Source organism: Fundulus heteroclitus, chromosome 9 (genome assembly GCF_011125445.2).
Source record: "Fundulus heteroclitus isolate FHET01 chromosome 9, MU-UCD_Fhet_4.1, whole genome shotgun sequence".
In the NCBI taxonomy this organism is placed as follows: Eukaryota; Metazoa; Chordata; class Actinopteri; order Cyprinodontiformes; family Fundulidae; genus Fundulus; species Fundulus heteroclitus.
In genome coordinates, this window is record NC_046369.1 from 7,826,750 (window position 1) to 7,842,319 (window position 15,570).

Below are 15,570 nucleotides of genomic sequence, written 5' to 3' on the forward strand. Positions count from 1 at the left end.
ATTTGGTCGTTGTCCAGAGTTGCATAACTCTGGAAAAAGAAAACAGACAAAAATCTAAATGTTTTAAAGAGACACTAATTCTTCAAATTCTGAATACATTTTTACATCCTTATTTTTTCAAAACAAATGTTTAAATTAGAGTTTTTGTCAGAATAAGATGTCATTGTAGCTTAATCCAAATCGTCTCCTAGATTGTTTAATATTTTTATGTATAGTTTAATCTACCGGTAGTTGTCCTTTATTCAGTGCTTAAAGATGCTACCACATTTCAATCAAAAAGGAAGCTACTTCTAGGTACTTGGTACCTTTATTTTGTACTTGATGTCCAGAAAACATTTAATTTTAACTCAAGAGAACTATGGAATTAGTTTTAGTTGTAAAAAGGGTAAAAACCCTGTTTCCTAAAACTACATTAAACTATTGCAGCTTGGAGCACCACCCAAGGAAGGTTGTTAATAAACCTATGTCGACTTGCTTCAGAGACCCTAAAGGCTGTCTCCTTTCTGAGAGCAATTTATTTTTCCATCTCCAAGTGCAGGAGACACGCATGCTTCTGATTAACTTCAGTCTCGTATGATGAAACAAACTAAGATATTAAAAAAGGTATTAAAAAAACACCCTGGATGTCCGTTTACAGCAGACTGTTCATAATATCTGTTTGGTTTTATTATTAAAGATGGTTGTATGACTTTATTTTTTTTTAATTGTTGTCCTTTTTTTTAAATAATCCTGTTTCAGTTGTACAACCATACTTTTTAATCACAAATATATTGCAAAGGACTCTTTGGAGTGCAACGGTTGTTGGATAATATAGTTCACGTGTCATGAAGTTGCACGTTACATCATAATTCAATTCAATTCAATTCAATTTTATTTATATAGCGCCAAATCATGAAACATGTCATCTCAAGGCACTTTACAAAGTCAAGTTCAATCATATTATACAGATTGGGTCAGATTATAATGTACTTATTAGCCATGTGGACAGAGTCTCAAATGACTTTGCCCAAAATGGTAAAGATGACAGGGTGATTAAAGCACAGATGGAAAAGAGGAAATAAGAAAATAGGCATATATGGCTCCTGATATTGTTATGGCAATACTTAACAGCAGCTGGATAAGCTCACTAGGAAGGCCAGCTCTGTCCTGGGATGCTCACTGCGCCCAGTGCAGTAGGTGGAAGAGAGGACTGTAAGAAAAATTACGTAATTTATGGACAAAGTCTGCCACCGTGCATGGAGCTGTAGCAGAGCTGCAGAGCTCTTTCAGTGACAGACCGCTGCACCCCAGATGCTCAAAGGAGCGTTCCCGCAGGTCGTTCCTCCCAGTAGGGCTGGGCAATAAATCGATTAATTCGAATTTACAATTCTTTAAGATTTCATTTTTGGAAAATCTGGATTTTATTTTGCCAATACACTCATTGGGTTTCCATGAAGAGAACAGCATGTGATGCTGGATGCTGAATATATGTTAGGCAAAATTATTGTCAAAATATTGTTAAGTGGAAACTTTTTTTTACCATAATATGAGGTACTTCATTTACTTATTTACTCTTTTTTTTTTTTTTTTTTTACTTAGTTTGAAGTTCACAAGTGCAGTGAAGCCTGTTCTTAGCTTAATGTGTAATACCACTAGTACCAAATGTTTTGTTATATTTTCATTGTTTATAATGGCACGGCTACCATCTTGTTTTACAAGCATGTTTCACAGCTTGTTTTTAGTTGGACTTTGAATTCAGGTCAACTCCCTGACGAAATGCTTGACATAAAAAGCAAGGTTTTAAAATAATTTCTTTAATTTCTTTTTAGTAAACAAAAAGGAGGAAAAAAATGTATTAATCGGATTTGGTATGATAAAATTGGAGATTTATTTTTTAATCCATATCGCTCAGCCCTTTCTCCCAGCTGTTGTCAGAGCTCAACTGTTTATCAACATGCTAATTGTTGCACAGGTTTTGATCCGGTCATGAATCCTCTACAATGTCTCTCAGATGCTAATGTACACTTGCACACGCCTTAGCTACTTTGAATTGCTGCTGTACTGTCGTGCATATCCCATATTATCTCATATTGTTCTGTAAATAGTCTGGTGTTCCTTTCCACTGGTTAACTTGAATACCTGAATATGCCATGTTATCAATAATCGGGCAATATTAACGCTGATATTTCTTTTACTTTTATTCTCTTTTTTTCTGATAAAGCTCATCCTCTGTTGCTTTAAAACTAACTTTTTAGATTGGCTTGTTTTTTTCCCATTACTACATAAACTGTGTGTAACTCGAACAAAGGGGGGAGAAGTAAAGTGGGATCTGGAATTAGTCTTTCAACATAGTTTTGTGGATCATATTGGTCTAATAATGGCATTTTGACATCAACAGTTATAGTTGTATTGGAAATCTTTTAGTTATTTAAACAAAATAACTAATGGTTTGTCATTTCCAAATGTGAAAACAATATAGCTATGCTCTTTAAACATCCTTTCAGAATTCCCTGAGAAGTGGGTAAACCCCTTTGTTTCCTCATTCTAATGAAGCACAACCTGCAGAGCTCCATTGGTTGTTTATATAAGTCTTACTACTGTATTGCTGAGTAGGAGACATGATGGCAGGGCCGGTGTCTTTGGGATGTCTCTTTGTACGAATGTTGTGCTCAGTTTTCCTGCTGTGACGTCCTTGTGATGCAAATGTTGCCTTGCGGCCTCTTTGCAGATGAAGGTGTTCTGCCCATTTTCTATTTGGCATGTTGACAATATCCCCAACCTCCCGGTGGAGACCGTGCACAGAAAACCAGCAGATCAACAAGCCATTCATTAAGCAACAGGAAAACGAGTCCATGGTGTCCAAGGACTTCACATCCGCAGCACAGTATAAATATGGGACCCTGCCCATGCACTCGCACACAACCACATTGGTATCAGTTCGGCTTGGGGACTTACTGCTGTTTCGGTACAGAGATAAAAACAAATTAAACCCGCATTTTGTCTTTGTACCATTCAAACATTACAGCAAGGCACAACAGACATGGCCGGAAGAGGTGGTGTTTAGGAAGGCTTGTGGAAAAACAGGTTGGACCAAAGGAATAAGAAGTGGATCCATCTCAAGCTGACAAAGAAGGTGTGAGGTCATGACCTTCAGCAGCAACTTACATTAAAAGCCTCCAACTAGTCCTTAATGCACAGTTTATTAATTAACAATGTTTGGATATATTGTTACTATATTTTTCTTGTCTGTTTTACAAGATGAATCAGTTATTAGATGGAAATTTATTTGAGATAATGCACGCGTCCTTATATTGACCAAGCGCTTATTTTTCTCTCTCTCTCTCTTGTGCTCATCCATCCAGATTTTTTGTTTCCTCTATGAGAGCTCTCTGCAGGGCCTCCAGTCCCTCTGCTGAGTTAATTAATAAGGTGTGAGGCGTATCAGCTCGTTGTGTGTGTGTGTGCATGTCGTGCTGTAGGTGTTTCAGAGTTTTTGTCTGTGTGCAGCTGCTGTCTAATGCCAGGTCACCCGTCCTGAGCCAAGTCAATGCCAATTCAGAAAAACGGCTGCTGTCAGCACACACTCTCTGTCTCACAAACGCTCACTGTCAGCACAATACAAGAGATAGCAGGAATCTTTCATGGGGGCAATCCTCGGGAAGCTATTTTGTCATTATGGACTTTTTGTGGAAAATGCAGTTGCTTGTTTTTTTTTTTTTTAATATGCGTTTCTTTAACTTATATCTATGATTTGGGGAAACAATAAATAGAATTCTGCACAGTATGAAAATGCATTGACTATTTTCCAGCTCTGGATAAGTACGGAAAAGGGGGAATAAAAAGGGAATATGGAAAAAATATTTAAATGTCCTATTTTGTAAAAGTCTCATCTGTCTGTAATTTCATCTATCTATTTATCCTTGCATACTGTCTGTCTTGTATACTTATCCATGCATATTTTTTCATGTGTCCCTTCATCCATTTATCCACTTGATTCACTCTGTTTTTTAATACATCTTTTCATTTATGCCTCCATCCATCTATCCATCCATTTATTTATGCATCCGTCCTTCCTTCAGTCAGTTTATCCATCCATTGTTCATCAAACCCTCCTTTACTTTTTTATTTGTCCTATAACTGGGCTTAGGAAGGACTTAAACATCTAAAATGTGTGTCTTGAGATCTATAAGCGTATTGGACTTTGACTTTGGACATGAATAGGAATCCTTGAAACTGTGCAAAAAATGATCTGTAACACTTTACCTTAAACTTTCACCAGTTAATTGGGATTTCTGAATTTTCATCTCAGATGCAGTTACCAATGCTGTATGAGCAGAAACGGCACACAGCAACAGCTGTGATTAACCGCAGTACCTAAAGGAGATGCTCATACCTTAGAACTGTGCGTTTCATCATCTGCTTTGTGTTTACGAGCACCTCAATTTGTCTTCTCAGTTTCTTGTTATCCTCTTCCCTAATGTAACTCCCCCTCCCTCTTCCACAGCCTCCATCCTTTGACTTACTTTTTTTCTAGTCATTTGTTAAGCTCTTCTCTCTCTCTCAGGGGCTGCGATCCTACACTAAAGGCATCTCAGGAGTTATTATAAAGAGAAAACCTTTCTCAGAGCTCATTTTTGTGCAATTTACTGAGGTATTGATACTGCAGGTTATTGTCGAAAGGTATAACCAGGACTGAATAAAGACTAATAAAGGAATCCAAAGGGCTTCCGTCAGGTTATTTTTTCCGGTAGTGGAGAAAATCGATGTCAGATTGGAATAAAGTAAAAACATCAGTCTTTGCTGTGATAAACGTTTACCTCTCTTTCTTTTTTTTCTCTCAGATTGCTGGCTACCTTTAAGTGACCATGGCTGTCTTTCAGAACAACTTCTGGGTGAGTGTCCTAAAAAAAATATATTTATTCATGTAATAACTTTTATACAATTTCACAAACTCTGAACCTCTGAGGTTTATATTTTCTTCCTTGGGTAGACAATATTCTTTTGGCTCCCTGCTCTTTATCTGGTTATAACAATAGAAGTCTTCTACATGTCACCAGTATTATAAATATTGTACAGTTGTCATTTCCAGCATGTTCTTTTAAGGAACTTTGCTGATTTTCAAGTCTTTTGCTTTATGTAAGGTTGAACCTGAAGTCTTTGGTAAGTATTAAAACCTCTGTTTACAATTTGTCAATTTAAAATCACAACTTTCATTGTAGTTTATTGGATTTCATGCAATACAGCAACCCAAAGAAACGCATAATTGTGAATTGCACAGAAGTAAACCGTGCCTCAGAGCTGATTTCGGCTAGTTGGAAGGACATTTGACCTGTAAATCATATATATAATTTAAAAAATTCAAAAGGAAAGAAAAAAATGACAGGTGTAGAAAACAAAGCCTATACTGAATGAGCTGTGAGTGAGCCATTCAGAGCTAAGTCTGAGCTTTTTCGTCCGTTTTCAGCTTGGTGGGCCTCTGTAGTGGCAGGAACTGCTGCCCTCCACCTTAACCACCTCACGCTGAACTTGTCATACAACTTGGAAGCGGCGCATTTTGTTTCAACGAACATAGCACCACTAGTGGCGAAACATAGGAGTTAAATTTTTTTCGAGTTCCTGCTGCTGCCGCGTAATTAGATTGAGATTGTAATAAGAACGTTTTTCATATAAACATGTAAACAGAAACAGAACAGAAGACAACTTCAGTGGATTGTTGTCACGTAAACATGGCCCATGTAAGTAAAGCTTAATTTTAATTGCACATCACACAGGATAAAAAAACAGACGACAAAAGTAAACAAAAACAGATTTAAAGAGATACGTCTTTAGCTGGCCTTTAAAAGAAACCACTGAGTCTAGGAGGTCTCTGTAACTTCACAGCAAACGACCTCAAACTACGGCAGAAATTTCAAAAGCCAGTTTAATTAAACCTTTTAAATCAGAAAATCACCCAGAGCCTTACCCAACGGTACATGTGGATGAGCTGAAAGGCTGCTTAAAAGCCATTTTTTTCCTGCTCCAAATCATTTCTGTCCAGGAGCAAAGTTCCTTGCTGCTAACTCTAAACAGCAGCTCCTGAAGGGACTCCGCTAACTCTACCGTGGAAATGGATAAGGTGAGCTCTGATAGGGAGTCCAGATAGTAAGATGAATTTCCCATAAACATTATTATCACAAACTCCACCCACTCAGAGAAATCACATAATTGGCTGATTTTACTGTCAAACATCTCTCTTGTAGAGTTAGCTTTGCAAGGCTTGCTGTGAAATCCTAGAGGGAATTCCAGTGACCAAGCTGGTTCAGTCCGTTTGTCTGCCTAGTAACAGAACAGAGCAGAATTAATTCTGATTGGAGGAAAAATGCTTCCAGATTACACTGGGAGTTCCCATAGTTACTGAAGATTTGGTTTATTTCTTGGGGAAAAAGAAAATTCTGTAATTGACATGTAAATATATTTTATTTGTTGTTCTTAATATTTTTATTACTATTATTAAAGGATCTGTTTTAGATTTTTATTTTTTTATTTTTATTAGTCATTCAAAATATTTTTGAATGACTAAAAAGTTAAAATTAAAATTCGACTCTGGATGTTGAACAGTGCATCATGTATGATTTTTAAAAACCTTTTATCCATAAAACCTGAAAATGCAGAACTGTATTTAAAAATGGTGTCGGGCGCAAATTTGGTGTCTTACCAAAATATCATTATCGTTAAATATTGACAGTAAATATGATTGATTTACAAACAGCATTGTGAAGACCAGCTTCACCAAACGCGTCATTTACAACGTTGTTGAGGAGTTTAAACCAGAGTTGGGTTAAAAAAACAACAACAATGTTACAAGCTTTGAAAGGCATCATCATTCTAATATAGAGTTTGGCACAACTACAAGCCTTTCCAATATATTGTCATCCACCTTAACTGACAAGCTGGACAAAGAGTTTTTAATCAGAGCAGCAGCCAAGAGGTCCTTGCCAGCTGGGGCGGAGCTGCAGAGATCCTGTTAAAAATTGCATCAAGCTATTTAGGGGGGCTCTCAAGAAACCAGGTGCTCTGGTTAGATGACACCAAAGGTAAAGTGTTTGGCCTACATGCCTAACACTTTGTGACAGAAAGATAACTGCAGGCATCAAACTGAATGCATCGTCCCCGTGGTAAAACATGGTGATGACAGGATCAGTAATGCTGGTGATGCTTTTTGCTTTGCACAGACAGGGAGAGTGATCACAGTTAATGGCAGAATGGATGGAGTGAAATACAAATACTCTCATCAGGCGTGAGCAAAATAACTTAACTTGACTTAAGTGCCGCTCTTAAATTTTGTTTCTACCTCACACTGATGTTTCATGTAGCTTTAGCACATAAAATCCCAATAAAATACATTGCGGTTTAGGATTATACTATAAATAAATATGTGAAAACACACTTGATCTGAAATTTTGAATTGAAGATATGAATTTATAATGACATTTTAATTTGGGTTTAAAAAGAAAAAGGGAGGGAAGATGTGAAATATATGTTTTAGGTTTTTCCTTTTATTTAATCCTTCCAAATTCTTTAAAGTTGACCAGTCAGTGGACTAATTTGCAGTGTAATGGCCAGTTTCCAACTTGTTTCAAGGTAAATTAAGGAGATTAATGGTTTGGATTCAGCTACAGGAAGCTCTTGTTATTAACCGCTGTTTAATGAGGGCGTTCCAGTGTTGGTTGGAGCCAGTGATTGATATCAAATCCATTTTGTGCTTCTTGGCCTGGAAATTTGTGCTGGAGAAACACCAAGTCTTTAAGGGACTGGTGTAGGTAAATTCTGTGAATTTTACTGAAGGAGTTCGTTCAGACCAAACATTACCTCCAGAACCTGGCTCCAGCGGGTCCAAATGGACCACATGGGACAAAAGAGCTTTTTCTGAGATTGTCTGACGTTGGCTACTGTTTTGTGTTTTGTATAAAGTATAAGAATGCGACTCGTTTGACCTTCCTGCTTTGCTCTGGCCCTATTGTACATTTTCAGCTATTATAAGCTTCTCCTTTTCTCTTTGGCTTCTTCATTTTTAATGAGTCCTGACATTTTCCATTCTGTTTTGTCGTTGCACACCTGCCACGTCTATTTCAGGTGTGCCCTACTTCCCTTTCTTCCCCTTTTTTCTGGACTTTGAATAGCCACAGTAATGCTTGTTTATGATGCATTAAAATAGCACTGGGGAATGACTCAATTTCAATATCAAGAAATGGAAAATGGCAGTAACAATTATAAAGGTAGGCTTTAAAATTGATTACGATAGAAAACAGGTGGACTAACTTGCGATAGGTAAGGTTGATTTTAAAAAAAAAATTCAAACAGAAGTGTGAACTTTATTCGCATCATTTTATGTCTGTACGCAATTATATTTGCACCGCAAATGAGATTTGTACATTACGATATTGGTTTAGAAAGTTACATTATTTACTCGTAGAGTTCTGCACGTCCTAAGGAACTCTGTGTTTAGTTTATGACAATTCATTTGAAAATAAATCAGTTAATTTTGTTGCATTTCTTATATTTAGCATTTAAGTTTATATTGAAGTAGATTCTGTCCTCACTTTTATTTTTAAGCTGTATTGTGACAATTATTGAAACTTCAATGCAGAGAAGAAATTGTGATAATGCTTTTGACCATATTTGTCCAGCTCTAATTAAAAACCACACTTTATGATTATCGAAGTTACTTGTAAGCAGAATTTTCAATTAGTTTAAGGTTGCAGCCTTCCTTATTGATTTATAATTTGGTCTTAATGTGTGTTTATGATATTTGTCTTGCTAGAACATAAATTATACAACATGTGTCTAAATTTCAACCAACCGTACCTTTTTTTTTTTTTTTCAATGCAACAACATCATTGAGGCATTTGGCCACAATGGTGGGAAGAATATTTGTAGGAGTTAGACTCTATTTTGCCTGACTGAAATTTTAAGCTACCCACATGGATGAGGCCAATGCATTGTGGGTTTTGTTATGTTTTTTCTAGAGGAGAGGGCCTTTCAAACCCAACAATAGTCTCCCAAAGTTCAAGCAGGATGGTGAGGCTCAGTTTTTCTGCAACTCATACTGGGGAATGTCTCAGGGAGGTGTATGGTGAAGAAAAAGGACTCCTTCCAGAATATTGAACACGATTAGGGCTGGGAAATATATTGAGATTTTAAAAATAACAATATTTTAAAAAAAGAGATATAAGATGAGACTATCATTTATATAGAGATGGTCTATGTTGCGTTATAATTATGCTTCTATGTATTCTAGTACCTCATTAGTCAGCCGTTTCTCGTATTTGTTTATCTTTTAAGGCCCTGGGAATCTCATTACCGTAGGGAATTGTTAAAAACAAAAAACTATTTGTTAAAAAATGTGCCTGAGAGTCATTTGGGATATAGTTTTGATTTAGAGATGCCATTTTATAATTACTTTATGAAAGGACAAACATACCGAGATAAATATCATATATCGACATTCAGCCTAAAAAGTATCACCTAGTCCTAATCACGACACAACTTGGTGTTCCAACAAGACAATGAGCCCTGAACATTTACTGAAAGGGAGAAATCAGAAGGATATAAAGCAGTTGAAGTGGTCCTGACCTCAACTTATTTTAAATAAATAAACTAAATATATAAAATTAATTCAAATAAATTCCTACATGTTGGGTCTGTGCCAGGAAACAAAGAAATTTAAATAAATTCTGCTACTTCTGTGTGTAAGAGACATAAAATACCCCACCAGTATTATGCCAGGAGCTTGTTCATGACCTTAAAAAAGAACTTAAAAAAAATATTATTACACTTCTATGTGTATATTTGAGCCTTTATTGTATGATTTTGACGTTTTATGGATTTGAAAATGTAAATATAAGAATCAATGAAGTTATTCCACCCTGGAAAAGAAAAACTTTCCAACAAATCTTTAAAAGTCCAGTATCATGTTCATACGGCTAATGAGTGTATTTAAACTTCTAATTGGAACTTTACTCAAATGATTTTTCCTCTTCGTGATGACATTAGATTTTAATTTCCAACAGAACTCACACTTTCAAGCCATTTGAATTTTTGTTTGAAGAGTTTGTGATCCGTGTTTATATGATTGATATTTAAAATGTTGTTTACTCGCATCAAAAAAAATATACAAAATACATAACATGTTACCACATTAAAAATATCTCATGTATCATATTCAGATGCAAATCTTAAACCATACAAATGTAAACAGTAAGAGCAGTGCCATAAAGTAGCTTCTAAAGCAGTTTATTTTAAATCCTTTTTATCTATAATTTGTTTACAAGCCTGCATGTTTAACAGCAAGAAATAAATACTTTCCCACCCAGGCTGCTTTCATATCTAAAAAGCTGTGTAAGATAAACCAGCCCTTTAGCTAATTAGCCAACGGAGCCGCTTGGGAACGAGCTGCTCACACAGCCTTGTCTTGTTTGGCTCAACAACATTCACAGCCGGTCACAAAGCCTCCTCATAGAGCTCTGTCTTTTCCCATTAACTACACAAGAAGTGTGTTCACTACACACAGGGGGGAAGCCTGCAGCTATAATTAAATACATCCTTAGCAACTTAAGGTGCTGCTTAGTCCTAGGAACATTTGTGATGCTCATTTATTCCAGTTGCTTTACTCCAGAATAATTTTTTTTAAATATTTGATAAAGATCATTTTTACAGTTTAAACTAACTAAAATAAGAGACCAGGGAAAGTGTCAGAGTGCCTTGAGGTTATAGAGCAAACGGCAACTTTCCCACTTGTTGCTATAGTTGACTTACAAGGCACACGGCACATTTTCCCTCATAGGAAAAATTAGGCTGCCTGGAAAAAAATTATACAACTCTGGTTTCAAAAACACAGGGTTGGAAACTAGAGGAGTCACTCCTGGAAGGGGTAAGTCTGACTGCAGGCTGGCTACTGGAGCAGATAGCCTGGCTGCTAATAGCTGCTTGTTATAGTTATGTTACACAATAAAGAGCAGATAAACAAACAGCGGGAAAAAAATTGCACATTAAAGGTGCATAGCCAGGTTATTTGACGTTTTTTATTTAAACGTCAGTAGCTCATTCTGGTTGCATACAAAGCTTTTATGAAAGACTATCTATTAAACCTTTTCCTTGGGAACCAAAATATTAAATTTGGCCTTTGAAAGATTTGTTAATCCAGTTTTCAGGAAATAAACTATGAGAGAGCTCAAATTATTATCAGTTACAAGCATAGACATCATGACAGATGATGGTTTAATCTATCCAGGAACCTGCCATATGTCTGCTTCTCATATTTAATACAGCAAATGGAAAGTCATGGTATAAAAGCAAATGTGAATATTTACATCTCTCAACAAGCTGGCCATCTGTGCTGCTGAGCTGCAGCGATCTGCTCCTGATGCTACCAACCTGTCTCTGCTGTGGAGGTGTTCATTCAGCTCAACTTGCCTACTAAGCAGAACAACTCTGTACGAGTCAGCAAACCACTGAGCAACACTGGCAGTCAGGTTAACTGGCTTCACAGTTTTTATGTTCATGTCTGAGCTTAACACCTAGGAAACATGTGACTATTTGCCACAGAAGCTTAAATATGTAGCCACAGTTAAGCCCAAAATGATTCCTTCACCTGGCAGATTTAGACTTAAAATTATTGTTATTCAACCAAGAAGTTTGTTTCTGACATGAAATGAAAACAAAGACTTTGTAAAATATGTATAACATTTGGATAAAATAAGTTACACTTTTTTTGGTCTACATTTTACTTAAAAGATGTCCATATTTTCATTGGTTACACATCCTTGTCATCAACCTAATCCTTTGCTTTAGTGGAAATGCATTCAACGTTTTTTTGCAGGAATTACAGGAGCGTGTAACAAAAGTAATTTCCCTCTGGGATTATTAAAGTATGTCTGATTTTGATTACTGTACTTAGACAGTCCAGTTGTTTGTATTAAACCAGGTTTTAAATTGTTATAATACGTATTATATCAAAGCTGTCATCATGTTTAATAATTATTTGTAGATTTAACAAAAGAAATTCAAACATTGTTTTTTTCCGACTAGACTCACAGTACCAAATTGTTTAAAAGCAGGACTTAAAAAAGGTTGGTTTCTATGCTGTCTGTTGTCTGGTAGACTGTTTATGGGCTGTACCAGTACTGGGGTATAGCAAGATTTTAGAAGGTTGGCTTGAAATTTTGTTTTATATGGGTTAAAAACCTTTTAATTAGTTCCCAGAGAAATTGACAGATTGGGCGGAGTTTTTTTCAGCGATATGTATATAAGTCCTCAGAACTTCTCTTCCCTGACTTCTTGCTGCACTTTGCCAGTGAGCTGGTGCAAAGAGGTCCACCACATCTTTCCGTACTTAAAAGATGGAGAAATTAAACATTTTTTTTTATTATTATTTTTGGTCCCAAAAAAACATGGATGGCCAGAGTGTAGAAACTATAGAAGCACCAACAATCACTCTCATTAAGTTAATGTTGTTTAATTCATTAACATATTGGTATTAAAATGATAATGAACTTGTACTACAGGTAACATTATTATAACTAACAGCAGAGTGTAATAGGTCATTTTACATAAGGGATTTTATAAAATTTTACATTTTTGTATAATTTCTTTGGGGGAAGTCATGAAACTGTGGTATTACTAATGTTTACCCTGGCACATGAGTCTCATGCTGGCCCAGGCCTTGAAACAGATTAGGGTCTTGGGGTGTTTAGAGTAGCCGATTTTTCAGGAAATATAAATCATTCCCTTTTTTTAATAAGACCACCTTACCTGCCCTTCCCCTCCTCAGGGAGATAGTGTAGAAAAAAACTCTCCCAAATCCACTCTGGTTTTCTTTCTTTCTACTGAGGCCTTCCTCTTCTTTTCATAAACTTGTACACGATTTGCTTCTTGCAACTCTTAGCACTGTTCAAAGTATACAGCGAGAGCAGTAGGGCTACAATGAACGGCTACCACTGAAGCTAACCGCTAAACTAGCCGGATACATAAACACTAGAAGTGCTCATGCGCAGCCAGCAAGCAGAAACTAACAAGGAACGTGCACCAATCCCTGCCAGATTGGAAAGTTTTTACAGTCCTGCAGCTCTCACATAGGTCCCATTTTTTTTTCAACCTCCTTTTTCCGAATACATATCGTATTGACTACCGTCAGGATGTAAGGACTTCACCCAGTATAACGAAACATGCTTCTGAACAGGATTACCAACTATAGATTTGTTACTTCAGAGTTTAAAAAAAACCCTGAAGAGATTGCAGGTTTTTATTTTTTATTTTTTTGTTTAAATCACTTTGATTTTAATGTTTGGAGGAATAAGTAACAATGACAGCTAGTGGCTCAAATCGGTACAACAGCCTGCCAATGACAGTATAATACGCCGTTTCTAAACGGTGTATTGCTGTTGTGAAACCCCACTGAATTTTTACTTCCACAGGACAGGTCTATAATGTTGTATTCTGTTCTAGTTCTGGTCCGCTTCTCTTACTGAGTTCCATGTTAGCAGGCTGCTGCTCTTTTGCTAAGACAAAATACCAAATGCTGTGTTGGGAACCCTGGGAACTCTCATATGATTGGCTCAAGAACCAGGAAGTAAACACAGGCTACACTCTGAACCAAGGTAGTTCCGGATCGTACCTCTGGGTTTAAAGGAGAAAAACTTGACTAAGACATGGTTGATGGAGAGGACTGATGTTTATAGGGAGTGTTACTTCCGTCTCAGGTGACAAATGAACGATTTAAGTTGATTTTTACAGTGAATATCTTTTTGCTCCTTTAATGTATCAACTCAGTCAGACAAAAATGTTATTTTTTGTCGTGTTTTTGCATTTTTGCAAATTTATTTTTGTAATTATATCAAAAATATCAGCCTTTACTTTCAGTCTAAAGTAATTGGGGTAGTTAGACAAGCAATATTTTTTTTGTAGTCATAAAGCATCTTTAAAGAAGGCTCTGTGGTGCAGAGTTTAGAGCAGCCCAAGTTGCTTCTTTGTCTTTTATTAGATGCACACAAGTCTTACGAGGTCTTTAATTGGAACCAAGTGAGCATGATTTAATTTGGCCCATACACAACAATCACATTGTTCTCTAATACACAACACACATAATAACTCTGCTTCAGACCATATGCAGCTAGGACCTTTTTCATGTTTTTAAAAATATATTATTAGCAGGGATTATCTCATAAACTGGAGTAGTTTATTTTATAGCAGCAGTTTTGAACTTATTAATATGTTAAATGGTGGTATAGTTTTTTCCATGTTTACTAGAATAACTTTAGATTGAAACATTTACAAGGATGAAAACAAAAATCTTCTTTGATGCCTATTCTCAGAGCTGAACTTATCACCTACAGCCAGACATTTTTCATCCACAAATCATTGTAAACCCAAATTAAAATCTAATGACAATGACATGAATCTTCCTCACTGCCACTATGTAGAGAAAATTATTGGGCTCCTTTTTGTGTGCTTGACTATTTAATGAGCATTGCAACTGGTGGAAAAGGAGCGGCTAATTATACCAACAAATTGTTTCACATTTTAAGAACAACAGTGTGTGCTTTGTGGTGGCAAATGCATAGGTGCACCTCATTTGCGACTGAGAGACATGTGGTAATACCTTGTAGCTTAATTTCAAACCGTAACAAATATTCTAGTTAAGTAAAGAAAAAACACCAAAGCCGTAGCAACATCAAATGTCCATCATTTTAAAGTACTGGAGCATGATACAGCATTAAGAGTTAAAAAAAAACACTATTATTGTTAGTCATGTAAACCTGCTGTGTGGTGCATAGAGTACATTATTTTGTTCTTTGTCTACATATTCACTTCAAGATCCTATATTGTATGTTTGCTTAACTTATTTTCTAGTCTTAATGTTCTAACCCCTCAAATGAGGAAAAGGGGAAAAAACAGGCAAGTCTATTTCTGATCATCCTCAGAGGCCCACAATATTTGAATCAATGTGAAAAAACGTCTTTCTCTCTGTAAACCTCCCCCAAACCTTCCACCGTCCCTACTCCCCATCTTTCGCCTTATTGTCATGGTAATGAACCCGACCATGCATGACCAACTCGGTCAACTTAATTGATGAATAAGAGATTAGCAAGAGAGTAAAGTTTGGGACGGCAGGAATTTATCTCCCCGACTAAAGCTTAAGGATTACGTTTTGTCACTCAAGGCATGTTTCAAGTGTCCCTTTTAATTTACAATCATAGTTTAGCATAAATTAACATCTAAAAGTGCTGTTCTTTATTCTTTATCGCAGAAGCAATGTTTAGCACACTTAAACAAACGCATGTAGTTGTGTCAGCGATATATCCTGCACTTTTCAGTGTGGCCACACTCTTGAGTTTGCAGAAATGTTTGTTTTACCTATTTTGCACTTCATAGTTTAAGCTTTATGGTCTAGAGAGTTGAGAGAAAGAGACTTCTTTTATCCAAAAGTGTGGTGTGTTGTAAATCTGTCCTTGCATTCATAATCCTCTGGAGGGTCTCTACTTAAATAAAAAAGACAGTATTGACCTCTCGTGTCCTATAATCTATCCAGAGCCCCCATACCTGATTGTCCTTGCA

General features: G+C 36.4%; 1 protein-coding gene across 1 annotated transcript in view; it reads left to right on the top strand.

Moving 5' to 3' along the window:
- Window positions 1-15,570, top strand: part of fcho1 (FCH and mu domain containing endocytic adaptor 1) — a 78,995-nt gene that overhangs the window by 15,458 nt on the left and 47,967 nt on the right. The window contains exon 2 of the mRNA XM_036140946.1: window positions 4,821-4,871. Coding sequence (XP_035996839.1) covers window positions 4,845-4,871 — 27 coding nt within the window. The 5' untranslated portion in view covers window positions 4,821-4,844. The remainder of the gene's footprint in view (window positions 1-4,820; window positions 4,872-15,570) is intronic.